Here is a 14,836-nt window from a genome sequence, read left to right as displayed (position 1 = left end):
GCAAACCTCTTCAAGTAATAGATCAAAGATAGTTAAAAATTTAACAACAATTTAACAAGAATTAAATGAAAAATAAATATAATCTATAACAAGTAAATATAATTGAATGAAAGTTAAAAATGATTAAAAAAATAATTAAATGAAAGTTTAAAATATTTTGACGAAAATTAATTATAATTTAATGAAAGTTAAAAATGATTTAATGAAAATTAAAAATAATCAAATGAAAGTTTTAAATATTTTGACGAAAGTTAATTATAAGTTAATGAAATTTAAAAATGATTTAATGAAAGTTAAAAATAATTAAATGAAAGTTTTAAATATGTTGACGAAAATTAAATATAATTTAATGAAAGTTATATATAATTTAATGTAAAACACAACTAGAATTTCTTCATCAAAATTATGCTGTAAAAAGGAATTGTGGCAATAGAAACACTGTAAATACCATTCAGCAACTATAATCTACTGATGAGACGATCAGCAAAGTGTCGCCTCATATCATTGAATAGCGATAAAATGAATATTCATAACTAAAACATGGTGGAAAAGTCTAGCAACTACGGTTCAATAGCAGAAATGATTATCATTAATGATTCACGACATTTTGGGATTATCGTAGAGAAAAATATGTTTAAATAATCAGTTAAGTTTAAACCGTTTTATGAACTAACCGGTTAACAATTTTTGTAGATTATTTCATAACACAATATGGGAACGGTTAATTATAAATAATAGATAGTAAAAAGTAGATAGCAATTATTTATCTATATATCAATGAAATCAAGACTGTGCGGACCCTTCTCAACCTATATATTCAACTGCATAATAATATCAAAAGATGGGTGTATGTCTTTCTAATATTAAATTATAGAAATGGCCATTTGATCCCCAAATAATGAATCTCTGGGGGGGGGGTATCTAAATGTTATATATTATACATCTAGGGTTACTCCTATTAAAAAGTGCCAACTTTGTGGGTGTCTGTTTAGTCTTTTTCAAGTTTTATCTGGACAGAAAAACAGACATTTGCCCTTGATATAATGGATGGTGAAGATATTCTTAACTTCTTCACGTGATAATATTAATACCAAAAATGTTTCAAGTATCATACGTGGTGAACTTTACAATAGCAAACTGGTAAAGCTAATTATTTCATATCACAGAGTTGAAATAGGTTATATAATACTTTGATTTCTCGCATTATTCGGATTGTTCAGATAACTGTTCTCATCTTGAGTGTTATTTTCACAACATATTGGCTGATGTATCCTCCGACCATCTTCAGATGTAGCTTGTCGAACTCAGGGATCTTTCTGTTGAACCTGGAAATCTACATGGAATTTCGAACGCAACCCTTTATTAAATCCATGGAGGCAGCATGCCTTCGTTCCGTCAGCCATGACTGGGTAAAAGTCCTAAGTAATTCACACTTGTATATTTGAGTGAAACTAACAATCAATACAAAAACGGTATAAATAATATTTAAACATAATATTAGGTTTAGAGAATCAGAATTTTAAATTTGGATTTTCAAACCTGATAATACGAATAATCAATCCCCATCTCAAAAATTTCGTAAATTTTTATTTCTTAACATCTTTTTTATCCCTCGTGGCATGATTACACTAAAAAAAAAAAAAAAGCAAAACTCGATGGTGATTTTAAATGTCCAGATCGGGAGATTCGCGTAGTCGGGTGTTGAAAGTTATACGAAGCTATGTTTTCTCTGTGATAAAAGTGTTGTTTAAGTGCAAATTTAAAGTGTAGATTTAGTAAGCCACTTCAACGCAGATTTATAAACAAATGTTTCGTCTCTGAATTTTTGAGGGTTGGTTATTGTTGTGGAGACGCCCACTAATTAGCATACGTGGGTGAACAAGATATAGATAAAGGTATCAAGTCAGCAAGACCGGGGATCTGTGTTCGAACGCCGGATAGGCAAGACGCATGTGCCGGTTGCTCCATGAAAGACTTTAATACGCCCTCTGCCAGACAATCTTCCAACTGCAGTACAACTGCACCTTTGTAAATATGTATTATATTTTCGTCTTAATATATTTGTTTTACCTTTGCTTTCTGCGTTCGTGTTGTTATTGATACAGACACAACAGTTATTCGTATTCTTTGGATTCATCGGACAACTGTTCTCATCTTGAGTGTGATTTTCAAAACGTTTCGGTCGATGTAACCTCCGATCTTCTTCAGGTGTATCTTGTTGAACTCGGATTCTGAAGAAGTTCGGTGGTTACATCGACCGAAAAGACAATTTAATTGGACAAAATTACATGTTATTACTTACGATACTGTCAAATTTGGGCGCATTATCATTCACATCCAATACTGTAATTTGCATTTCTGCTGTTGATGTTCGTGCTTGGTCAGAAATGGCGAGGATTTCAAACGTCAGAGGATTCGAGTTCAATGTTTCGTAATCAAGTTTCTTCATCAAATAAACGTAGCCTAAACAACAACAGAAAAAGTTTAAGACTCTGTATGTTTTTATTTTAATTAATATGCAAACAAAAGTGTTTTAAAGTGTGCAATCAAAATAAAAAATAATAATTTTAATCTTTAAAATTCATGAAACAACATACAGCTTCATCATTCTTTTTGAATTTTCATTTTGTTTATAATAAAAATATTTTTTTTCATTTTGTTTATAATAAAAAAAATTTTTTTCATTTTGTTTATAATAAAAATATTTTTTTTCATTTTGTTTATAATAAAAATATTTTTTTGTCATTTTGTTTATAATAAAAATATTTTTTTTCATTTTGTTTATAATAAAAATATTTTTTTTCATTTTGTTTATAATAAAAATATTTTTTTTTCATTTTGTTTATAATAAAAATATTTTTTTTCATTTTGTTTATAATAAAAATATTTTTTTTCATTTTGTTTATAATAAAAATATTTATGCATTAAATAATAACAAATAATAAAATTCTAAATGTAAGTTTAGTAAGCCAATTCAATGCAGATGTTTTTAAAATAAAAAAAAACATTTATTTGTTTATAAATCGAATTTTCGATGTAATAACGTCTTCATCAGCATAGACACATGTTTTTTTTACATCTTTTTTATCCGTCGTGGCATGATTACACTAAAAAAAAGTGCAAAACTCGATGGTGATTTTAAATGTCCAGATCGGGAGATTCGCGTAGTCGGGTGATGAAAGTTATATGAAGCTATGTTTTCCCTGTGATAAAAGCGTTGTTTAAGTGCAAATTTAAAGTGTAGATTTAGTAAGCCAATTCAACGCAGATTTATAAACAAATGTTTGGTTTCTGAATTTTTAAGAGTTGGTTATTCGTATTCTTTGAATTCATCGGACTACTGTTCTCCTCTTGAGTGTGATTTTCACAACGTTTCGGCCGATGTAACCCCCGCCCTTCTTCACGTGTATCTTGTCGAACTCGGATTCGACAAAATACACCTGAAGAAGTTCGGCGGTTACATCGACCGAAACGTTGGGAAAATCACACTCAAGATGGGAACAGTTGTCCGATGAATCCAAAGAATACAAATAAATGTTTGATTTTTGATTTTTTTTAATCTGCGTTGAATTGGCTTACTAAATATAGATTTTGAATTTGCACTGAAGAAGTTCGGCGGTTACATCGACCGAAACGTTGGGAAAATCACACTCAAGATGGGAACAGTTGTCCGATGAATCCAAAGAATACAAATAAATGTTTGATTTTTGATTTTTTTTAATCTGCGTTGAATTGGCTTACTAAATATAGATTTTGAATTTGCACTGAAACAACGAATTTATCATGGAGAAAATATATCTTATATAATAATATTATTTTTGTAAAACCAATATTAGCAAATATCACAAAGTTTCATTGGATACCCTGCTGAATTGGCAGGTTGGAAGTCGGAAATCACCCCAGACAAGGCATGAAGCCACTTGATGTAAGGAGCTAACAAGAACGAAAGCTTATTATTGCAAAAACAGGAGACGTCTATTGACCCTAGTCTTGAAAAGACCAAGATTGTACGTAGAAGGAAAACAGTGAGCAGGCAGAGAGTTCCACAACCTGGCAGTCCTTGAAAAGAAGCTACTGGAAAAGGAAGCTATATTAAATGAGAATTGTTGAAGACCACTAGACCAATGAGTCAAACGAGCTAGAACAAAGGAAGCAGGGAATAGATCAGACAATTCTGAGGAACACATGCAATAATAGTATCTATATATTAATGCCATACTACCTTTAACGTACATACGTGTGTCATGGTTTTCAGATTATAAATTATTCGATCGGGAGATCCTATTTATTAAAAAGGAGGATAGAATTAGTATTTAGATATGCTAATTTAATGTTCGTACTATGTTACGACTAGAGCTATGACAAGAGAATATTCTTTTCGTTGTTTTGACTCTCGAGTATATATCCGACACAGTTAATCAATCGAGAACCACATTACTCTATCTAAAAACATATAAGATATTAAGTTATATATACTCGAGAGTCAAAATAATGAAAAGAATATTCTCTTGTCATAGCCCTAGTTATCACTTTCTATCCTCCTTTTTAATATATAGGATCTCCCGATCACCGAAGATGCAATGTAAAAAAAGAAAATTAATTAATTAAATTAAAAAAATGATTTCGCTTGTGGGCCGTATGTGAAACTAAAATATACCTTCTTGGTCTTCTGGTTAGGATCCAAAGATAGTATCTACTCTGTCTGGTATAATGATATCGTGGGGTTTTCCTTTCCGCTAGGTATCCATACAATGGAAATATGTCAAGACTCCTTTAAGGATATCGGAGATAAACCATAATGACCAAATATATTTTGACACTAGATTAACCAGATTACTTATATAAAAACTTTTACAGTTCTAACAGCTTTAACAAAAGGGCTACAATAATATAATTCATGCTAAACGTTCACAGAATGCCCAGCAGCAATATATTACATATGGCAGGTCCCGCTAGTTTGCGGAAAAAACTGAGACTAGCAACATCACATCTGTGATAGAGCGATTGCAGTGAAGCCAAGTCTATTGACAATGGTCCCCCGTATGGCCTATTTATAGATCAAGATTGTTTAAAAAGTCCCACATGATGGGTCCCACCGCTCCATTCCTCTCCATAGCAATAGTGTGTTTGTAATTATATGTGATCCTCTGATGACATCTGTTTTAGAAATATGATTTTACTCCGAAAAACACATGAAAGTTGGCGCACCTTTATCATCATCATCATCATCATCGTCGTCGTCGTCGTCGTCATCATCATCATCATCATTGCATCTACCACTAGTCTTTACTGCTACGTCCAAGGATGGAATACTGTTGCCATATCTGGGCAGGAGCTGCCAAAAACAGCCTATCATGCCTTGACAGAGTACAAAATAGACTTCGTGGCTTAGTGGGGGATGCCCTTTTCTCTACCCTGCAACCCCTCTCTCACAGAAGAGACGTTGCGAGCCTATCCTTGTTTTATCGTTATTTTCATGGCAGGTGCTCGTCTGAACTCCAATCTCTGGTCCCCCCTCGCCAATCTTTCACGAAAAACACCCGTCTAGCTGAATTCACTGTGAAAAATTTCCCCCACTCTATATCTGTGCCTAAATCAAAACGCGGATTCCATGAACAAAGCTTCTTTCTTAGAACTGCACGCCTGTGGAACTCTGTTCCGTCTGCCTGCTTCCCTCCGGACTACAACTTGGATGTCTTCAAGTCTAATGTTAACAAATTCCTAATGAACCGCCCCCTTAAGTAAACACTCCATCAAATCTCCACACTAACGTAATGTACTTGCAATAACCCTTATCCCTGAGTGGCTTCCGGGCCTTGATAAGTGGTGATCACTGTAAAAAAAAAAAAAAGTGTATTCAATCTAATAGGTCCCACTTTGTCAACTAAGCTCTAATCCTTGAAGTCTCTAAAGGCCAGAAAGCTTTCTACTCTAATAGTTTCTTCCCTCGAACCGCTAGACTTTGGAATTCCTTTCCTGCTACCTGCTTCCCTGACTGTAATGATATACAAATACTGAAATGTAACGTAAACCAACACCTTGTTAATCTTTTCGAGGCATGGTTCCAAATAGTAGCCCCTTACGTCCAAGTGGCTATATGTCTTGTTGGGGGGGGGGTGAACGTGAGTAAATAAAATCGTACTCGATTAATTCTCTGGTTTATATGCTGTAATTTGTTGGACGACTTTTAGAAACTGATTTCCAAACAAACCTATCTCTGGCCCAGTCTTTATTTGTCCCTCTTTCTCTCGCCCATCTTTATCACTCCCCACCCCCATGTTCTCCTTAGCCTACGCCTGCAAATTGACCCTGAGACCTCAATTATTCTACTTTTACTAACCCAAGAGTTCTCATCCACTATTTAAACATGACCAAACTAACGAAAGCTCCTGTTTTGCATAAACTTCTCTACATTGTCTAGATTTAATTTTCCTCTGAGGTCATCAGATCTAAGCCTATTTTAAGACTCATATTACATAACCATTGTGTCATTATCATATCATTTCTATTCATGCAATGCATTTCAAACTATATGGATTCCTTAACCACAACTGAAATCTAACTTCAAATCTTTCTATATCACATGATTAAACTATTATATTATGGCCGGGCAACGTCGAATGAATGGTAGAGGGGTGAGTGATTGACATTTGAACTGGTGACAATGTTATAGAAATAAAATCCTGCATGCAAAGTTGTAGAGTTGTCATCGCTGAAATAGTCCAGTTTGCTTGGTTTACACTTGTAATGTTGGGACGGAGAGCATATCAGATCCCATGAATATCGTGTTCATGATAGACAGTTTGGAATTCGCAAGTAATCGCTAGTGCTTTGATAGCGGAAGAATATTTAGAAATAGGACTAGAATTTAATGTAGAAAAAAGTAAAGCCAGAAATATGTAAAATAATAAAATGCTTAGAAGGATGCTTAATAATATCGGATTGGAATGTTTGGTTTTAATAAACAAAGATACATGACAAAAGACCAGGCAAGGATCTTTGGTTACATAGATACGTGATGTAACGAGTTGAGACACCTTACAAAGTTAGTATGCAGTCTGTAACGGGCGACCAAGACAGAAAATTAACAGACGGGATGGCATCCAGCAGGGGCAAGACGATTATTAAGATGTAAACAGGACTGTATCAGCGTTCAACATTCTGGAATAAAGGTTGTCGAAAAGATACCCGAGGTCTATTGTTCGTAGTAGCATTTTCGTTGCAACTTTCCGTCTAACAAGATCAAAAATGGGCCAAGTGTGTTCCTTAATTAGCCAAATGTTTTTTTTTTTGTTATTTTACATAGCAGTCATCACTTACCAGGGTCAAGAGGCCACTCGATGATAAGGGTTAAAGTTTAGAGACACCTTAGAAAGTTAGTAGAGTTTGTAACAGGCGGCCGAGAGAGATGGTCGACAGACAGGATGGCATCCAGCAGGGGAAAGATCGAAAAGTAATATGTAGAGAGGACTGTATCAGGGTTCAACCAGCACAAGATAGGAACAACTGTCTGGAATATAGGTTGCCGAGAAGAAACCTGAAATCTGTTGTTTGTGGTAGAAATTTCATTACAGCTTTCCGTCCAACAAAATCAAAGATAGGCTAAGTGTGTTCACTAATTGGCCAAATGTTGTAAGCCCATAGAATGGTATTCATTCCATGTAGTTGAAGGTATGTCTTCCTTTGTCTGGCAAAAGACAAAGATATTTATTCCATCCCTTTTCTGTCATTATATGTAAACATACGAAGGGCATGCAATAAGTAATGCCCCTGACCCACTTCCAGTTGTCTGATCTAGCTGAAATTTTGCATGTGCAATGATTTATTGATTTATATCTCTACGGGTTATATGCAAATTAAAGCTCTGAACTAATTGTGGTTTCTGTTTTACAGGTGTTTGAACTGAGTCAGGTGTGAAATGGAGCCTGTTGAATGTCGAGCAGTGATCCGGTTTTTGTATTTGAAAGGACACACACCACATGAGACTTTGGATGAAATGAAAGAAACTTATGGTGATAATGCCCCATCATATGACCTTGTATAACGCTGGCATCGTGAATTCAAATATGGCCGGAAGTCTGTGGAAACAGCTCCCAGACCTGGTCAACCCCCCTTCTGCCATTGATGAGGCATCTGTCCATCAAGTTGAGGCTGTCATTTTGGAAGATCAGCGCATTACTATTTGCCAAATAGCCCAAGATGTCAAGATTAGTATAGAGTCTGTGGAAACTATCATTCATGACCATTTTCATATGCATAAGGTGTCTTCCAGATGGACTCCCAGGTTGCTCACACCATTCCATAAGCAAGAACGCGTCGAGTGCTCGAGGATGAATTTGGAGATATGCCAAAAAGATGAATCAAAGTTTTTCAAAAGACTGATTACACAAGATGAAACCTGGGTCCATCACTATGATGCAGAGACCAAAGCCCAGTCAATGCAGTGGAAGCACTTGGACACACCACCTCCAAAGAAGGCAAGGGTGCCGCCCTCCACTGGCAAGGTCATGCTCACAGTCTTCTGGGACCAGGATGGAGTAGTGATGACAGATTTCCTGGCAAAGGGTACCACAATTACAGGAGCCTAATATGCTTCACTTTTGAGGAAATTAAGGGAAGCTATCAAAATCAGAGGTGGGGCAAGATCAGCAAAGGTACTCTCCTCCTGCAGGAAAACACTCCAGTCCACAACTCACATGTCGCCAAATCAGAAGCACGGGCATGTGGTTATGAAATCCTTCCCCATCCTCCCTACTCTCCTCACCTTGCACCCTCTGACTTTCACCACTTCCCAGCCATGAAGTTGTTTTTGAAAGGAAAACGTTTCCCAGGTGATGCAGCCTTGATTTCTGAAGTCACGTCGTGGTTTGAGGACCAACCTGGGGTGTTCTACAAAAATGGTCTCCACGATGGGAGAAATGCATAACTCTGGGTGGTTGCTATGTAGAGAAAGACTAATAACTGTGCTAAGTTTCGTCGCTCTACTGCTATGGGAAGTGGGTCAGGGGAATTACTTATTGCACGCCCCTTGTATACCGGATAAGTTGTTTTGTGACATTTTGAAAACTAGGCGATCACAATTAGATACATGTATGACAAACAGACGCACATTCAATAAGACACTCGTTACATACATGTGTATATATGTACAGAATATATACACAATCCCCACGGGAATAGAACATATCCCCATTGTGGTGCCGTTTCAAAATCCCTCTATATTACAAAACCAACTAATCAACCATCAAACAGCTGATCACTTTCGAATATCGGATACATACCATCATTCGTGATATTAAAAAATCCTCTGGTCGTACTGTCTGGCACTAAACGGTAATTAGTGACTATTCTCCCCGTAATTGGGTCCATAGCTTGCAAGCGAGTAATCCGAAGACCTTCATTTTTATCTTCTGGCAGTGTGAGCTTGTAAATCTTCTTGCCCTGCCCGATATCCTCCGGGATGAAATATGGCATTTCTCTCTTTGAAGCATGGATGATGACGTAGACACGAGCTGAAAAGAAAACAAAAACAGCAAAACTTGATCATCTTTATGGATACAAAGGGTTGATGGCAAAAATAAGAATTGAATTCCCAACATGAGCAGTACTTACACAATTTACTATTATAGTAATAATAATAAGAAGAATAATAAAAAGAACAAGAAGAAGAAGAAGAAGAAGAAGAAGAAGAAGAAGAAGGAGAAGAAGAAGAAGAAGGAGAAGAAGAAGAAGAAGAAGCAAATTATAATAATAATAATAATAATAGTAACAATGAAAATAATAATAAGAAGAATAATAAAAAGAACAAGAAGAAGAAGAAGAAGAAGAAGAAGGAGAAGAAGAAGAAGAAGAAGCAAATTATAATAATAATAATAGTAACAATGAAAATAATAATAAGAAGAAAATAATAATTATAACAACAACAAAAATAATAACAATAGCAACAATAATAACAATAATAATAATAATAATGATAATAACTAGAAAATAATAATAATAATAATATTAGTAATAATAATAATAATAACATAGAAATAATAATAATAACATAGAAATAATAATAATAACAATAATAATAATAATAATGATAATAACTAGAAAATAATAATAATAATAATATTAGTAATAATAATAATAATAACATAGAAATAATAATAATAACATAGAAATAATAATAATAATAATAATAAAATAATAATGATAATAACTAGAAAATAATAATAGTAATAATAATAATAATAGTAATAATAACATAGAAATAATAATAATAATAATAATAATAATAAAATAATGATAATAACTAGAAAATGATAATAATAGTAATAATAATAATAATAATAATAATAACATAGAAATAATAATAATAATAATAATAATAATAATAATAATAATAATAATAATAAAATAATAATGATAATAACTAGAAAAAATAAATAAATAAATAATAATAATAATATTAATACGATAGCGTGTGTGTTATTTTGTGTATCATGCTTACATCTTTTTGCTACCGAGTGACTGTCGTTTAATTGTTATGACCTTCCATTTCTTGTAATAAATAATTTTACCAAGAATTCTTCATAAGTTTTGGTTTCGGTTTCGATTATAGCTGATGCACTCAAATCATCTACTTTTTATTTTGATAAATAATTTTATCAAGAATTCTTCATAATTTTGGTTTCAGTTTCGATTTTAGCTGAAGGAACTCAAATTATATATACATATATCCATACATTTTTTTTTCTAGATAAGTTTTGGTTTTGGTTTCGATTCCAGCTAATTCATCCAAGTCATATCGATATATTCTTTTATTTTTGAAATCACAACTTTATAATATATAAGAATCGATAGAACGTTAACTCTATAATAATATATACGAAATCTGCATAAATTTAAATATAATATTCGCTTGTATTTTACGACCGAGCTACGCTGGGCGTCCCTGCTAACTTAAATATATACTCTTGCAGTTTTAACGAAAAATCTACAATAATATCAGGGCATCTCCATTTATGCTGAACATCCACAGAATGCCAACATCAAAATATTACATATGAAAGAGTCTGCTGTGGAATTTCCACACGTCTCACTAATAGTAATAATAACAACAATAATAATGGTTATGGGCAGAAGGGATAAAAGCAAAAATAATCATCACATTTTATAATTCTTATTTCCGTTGGTCAGGGGTTAGGCTTCGAATTATGCGGCTGACATTTTCTGACATTTTCTGACAGTCTGCAAGTTTTGTTTAAGATCTTTGTTGATGGTTTGCATTCAAGTTTTTGGGCTCGTCCAACTTTCCCCTGGTTACTCCACCTCAACGGATTTTTATCATCGGCCCCCAAAATCAACAGGGATTAGAGCATGTCTGTAATAATCTGGTCTTTGTTGATTGCGGTGTAATGCTGGTTCTATGCAGTTCTAGGTTGTCCACCCTCCCAGGCTTTACCTTCTCTCTTTGAGATAGGTTTAGTTTATTGCTAATTTCCTGTGACACTGTTATCGGGGAATGTCGACGGGGCTGCCCAGGCACCTTTGGCAGGTTAGAAAGCCTCTCCTTGTGGGCGCTGACTTCTCAATCACACTTTTGGGACCGTGGTGTCAAAGTTCTTGCAGTGGAAGAGAACTGAAAACCCTCTACCTCAAGATGTCTGTATTTTCTTATCAAACAGACACTTTCTTATCAACACGATTGAACCAAGGTAGCTGACTGAGCATCAGGAATTCATCAAGCTTTGCTATTCAGGCTCACCAACAAGGTATCAGAGCTGATATGCAGGGTTTGATCTGATGCATATCCGTCTGATCATCGCTCTGTAATTATGCTGATGATAGGCGAGTGAGTACTGACTATGGGGCGAACACTCATGCTCATAACACAGCAATCGCCTTCAGCACTCAACACATCCTCTAAATAAAAGAAAGCCACCACTTTGAGAAGGTCACTGTCCAACTTCACCTCAGTTTTAGGTCTGTGTTAAGTGAGTATACCTATCCAATCCAAGAGATATATAAATTCTTGTCATTTAACTTGAATAAGCTTTATATATATATATATATATATATATATATATATATATATATATATATATATATATATATATATATATATAAGCTTTATATATATATATATATATATATAAGCTTTATATATATATATATATATATATATATATATATATATAAGCTTTATATATATATATATATATAAGCTTTATATATATATATATAAGCTTTATATATATATATATATATAAGCTTTATATATATATATATAAGCTTTATATATATATATATATATATATATATATATATATAAGCTTTATATATATATATATATATATATATATATATATATAAGCTTTATATATATATATATATATATATATATATATATATATATATATTATATTGGAATCCTTTGAGATAAGTAATTTGTATATTTTTTAAATTTATTTGCAGACTGTTATCCTCATCTTCATACTTGTTGTTATTTCACCACATTTCGGCCAATTATTCCTTTGGCCTTCTTCAGAGCCTGTGAGGCAGTGGGTAGAGGTGTTGAATCTCTACGGTTCCAGGTGAACATTGTCTGAAGATAGCAGTTTCAATCTTACCCAAAGCAGGCTACAGGAATAGTTGGTCAAAACTTGGTGAGGCAACGACAACTATGGAAGGCAGTAATTACTGAGGATGCAGTTAAGAGACTCAGCATTCCTATCCCGTCATGGTTAACCACCTGAAGAAGGCCAAAAGAAGAGTTGGCCGAAACGTGATGAAACAACAGCAACTATGAAAATGTGGATAACAGTTCGCAAATAAATAAATAAGCTTCGTATTATACACGAGCAAATTGCATTTGTTGTAAATGAATTTTTAACATGAAAGTAATGTTATTACATGAACTGTTGATTCAATGACCTTTTGAAAGTAAATTTGTTTTGAATTGCTTGCTTATCTGCAACCTTCCACAAGCCACAGTTTCTACATTTTTTATTTTGGTTGGTTGTTTTTGTTTTACGGCATATCAACCTTTTTCAGGTTATTTAATGCCGAATCCAGTGATTTTGAAGAAAATATTTTGTTAGAATTTATTTATTTTTTTTTTTTTTTTTCAAGTCAGTTTCTATTTAACCCATAGTTGGGATCCCAACAGGTACTACCACTCCAGGTCAGAGTGGACCTGGGAGCAATGGCGATTAAAGGGTGGCTCCACACTCCCCAAAGCTCACAAATTGGAGCCTTACCATCGGATATAGTTTAAGGTCATATCCAGGACCTACATTTCTTATCCATGAGTTGCCCTCTCCACGTGGTCAAACCAACATAGACGACAGTTCATCAAGCTTCCATATATTCAACGTCACTATATATAGTGATATGCTGGGTCGAATCTGACACAATATTTCAAATTCATTTGTTCTTTGCTCAGAAGGCGGATAAGTGACGAATATCCCCCATACACCATCATGCTCCTAATGCGGCTGCTATGTATCCGATCGTGAGAGGGGTAATTCACAGTTTTATCATTGGCGACATTTTGTGGAACATAATCCTCTTCGGGCCAAGATCTCAGTTTAGTATCTGTTCTGATGGTACACTTCACCTTTTCTATCATCGGTCAGTGGAGTAGAAATCCTTCATGACTAAAACAATTTTTATTTTTGTTCCTATCCAGAGTGCCCTTTTGGGAGAGCTGGATTTTTCCCCCCCCCCCCCCCCCGCATTAAAAACCGGCCTTGTGTCTAACTCCGCCCTCATGGGAAAGCAAGTAAATAGGAACATTTCATATTCATCTGTTCTTTGCTTTGTTTTAAAACTGTAGGCGGATGAGTGAGGACTCATCCCCCCCCCCATACACCACCATGCTCCTAACACAGCTGCTATATACCCGAGAGTGAGACAGATCATTCACAGTGTCAGGATTGGCGACATTTTATGGAACATACGCCTTGCGAATTCTTCAGTTGGAGTTCGGCAGTCAAGTGGACATCTTCTACATTTATATTTAGAGTCTGATGCCAGTCTTTCTGTCAATGCAAAATAGATGCAAGTTTAAACATGATTATGAGTTACTTACCTCTACCAATTTGGGTCTGACTACTCGAAGGGTCGGCCTTTAAATCACGGACAAGGACTTCAAAGTTGATGCGAGGAGTATAGCTCTGAGAAAGTTTTATCTTAGTTTTAATTTCGCCAGTTCTTGAGTCTATGCTGAAGGCGCCCTGAAAGAAAGGGACGAGTATATATATATATATATATATATACACTTGTGCCCGATATTATTCATACCCCTCGGATCTTTGAGATTTCTATAAGAATATTGCTCAAACCAGAAGGTAGACAATATTAAAGGGATTTCAAACAATTAATCAAGCATAAGCATTTAATTTAAACTCAACAAATAAATAAATTATGCAAGTTTGAAACATTATACAAAGAAAAACAATAATGGGACTAGTTCAAAATTATTCATACCTCTCTTACTAATAGTCAATAGCATGCCCTTTATTCTAAATAACTGCCTGTAACCGTTTTGGATATTTATCAACAAGGTTTTTACAAGCATCAACACTGATTTTTGACCATTCTTCAATGCAGTAGTTCTCCAAATCCCTCAAATTTCTAGGTTTCCGCTTTTTAACCTCAGTTTTCAATATGTGCCAGAAGTTTTTGATAGGGTTCAGGTCGGGACTCTGGCTAGGCCATTCCAAAACATTGATTTGATTATCCTCAAACCATTTCTTGACTATTTTGGCAGTATGTTTTGGATCATTTTCCTGTTGAAGGACCCAGTTTTGTCCTAAATGGAGCTTCTCCGCATCCTGTCTAA

At 34.3% G+C, this 14,836-nt stretch overlaps 1 protein-coding gene across 1 annotated transcript in view; it reads right to left on the bottom strand.

The window, feature by feature from the left end:
• Positions 1–14,836, bottom strand: part of LOC145285859 (cadherin-87A-like) — a 212,310-nt gene that overhangs the window by 81,561 nt on the left and 115,913 nt on the right. Inside the window, exons 23-25 of the mRNA XM_080134300.1 lie at positions 14,084–14,228; positions 9,282–9,512; positions 2,303–2,463 (exon numbers count right to left, since the gene is read on the bottom strand). Of these exons, the coding sequence (XP_079990426.1) occupies positions 2,303–2,463; positions 9,282–9,512; positions 14,084–14,228 (537 nt within the window). The remainder of the gene's footprint in view (positions 1–2,302; positions 2,464–9,281; positions 9,513–14,083; positions 14,229–14,836) is intronic.

This window comes from Euprymna scolopes, chromosome 10 (assembly GCF_053919585.1).
Source record: "Euprymna scolopes isolate OS-2025 chromosome 10, ASM5391958v1, whole genome shotgun sequence".
NCBI lineage: Eukaryota > Metazoa > Mollusca > Cephalopoda > Sepiida > Sepiolidae > Euprymna > Euprymna scolopes.
Note: the sequence above shows the minus strand (reverse complement) of the source record. Positions and strands in the feature narration are given on the sequence as shown.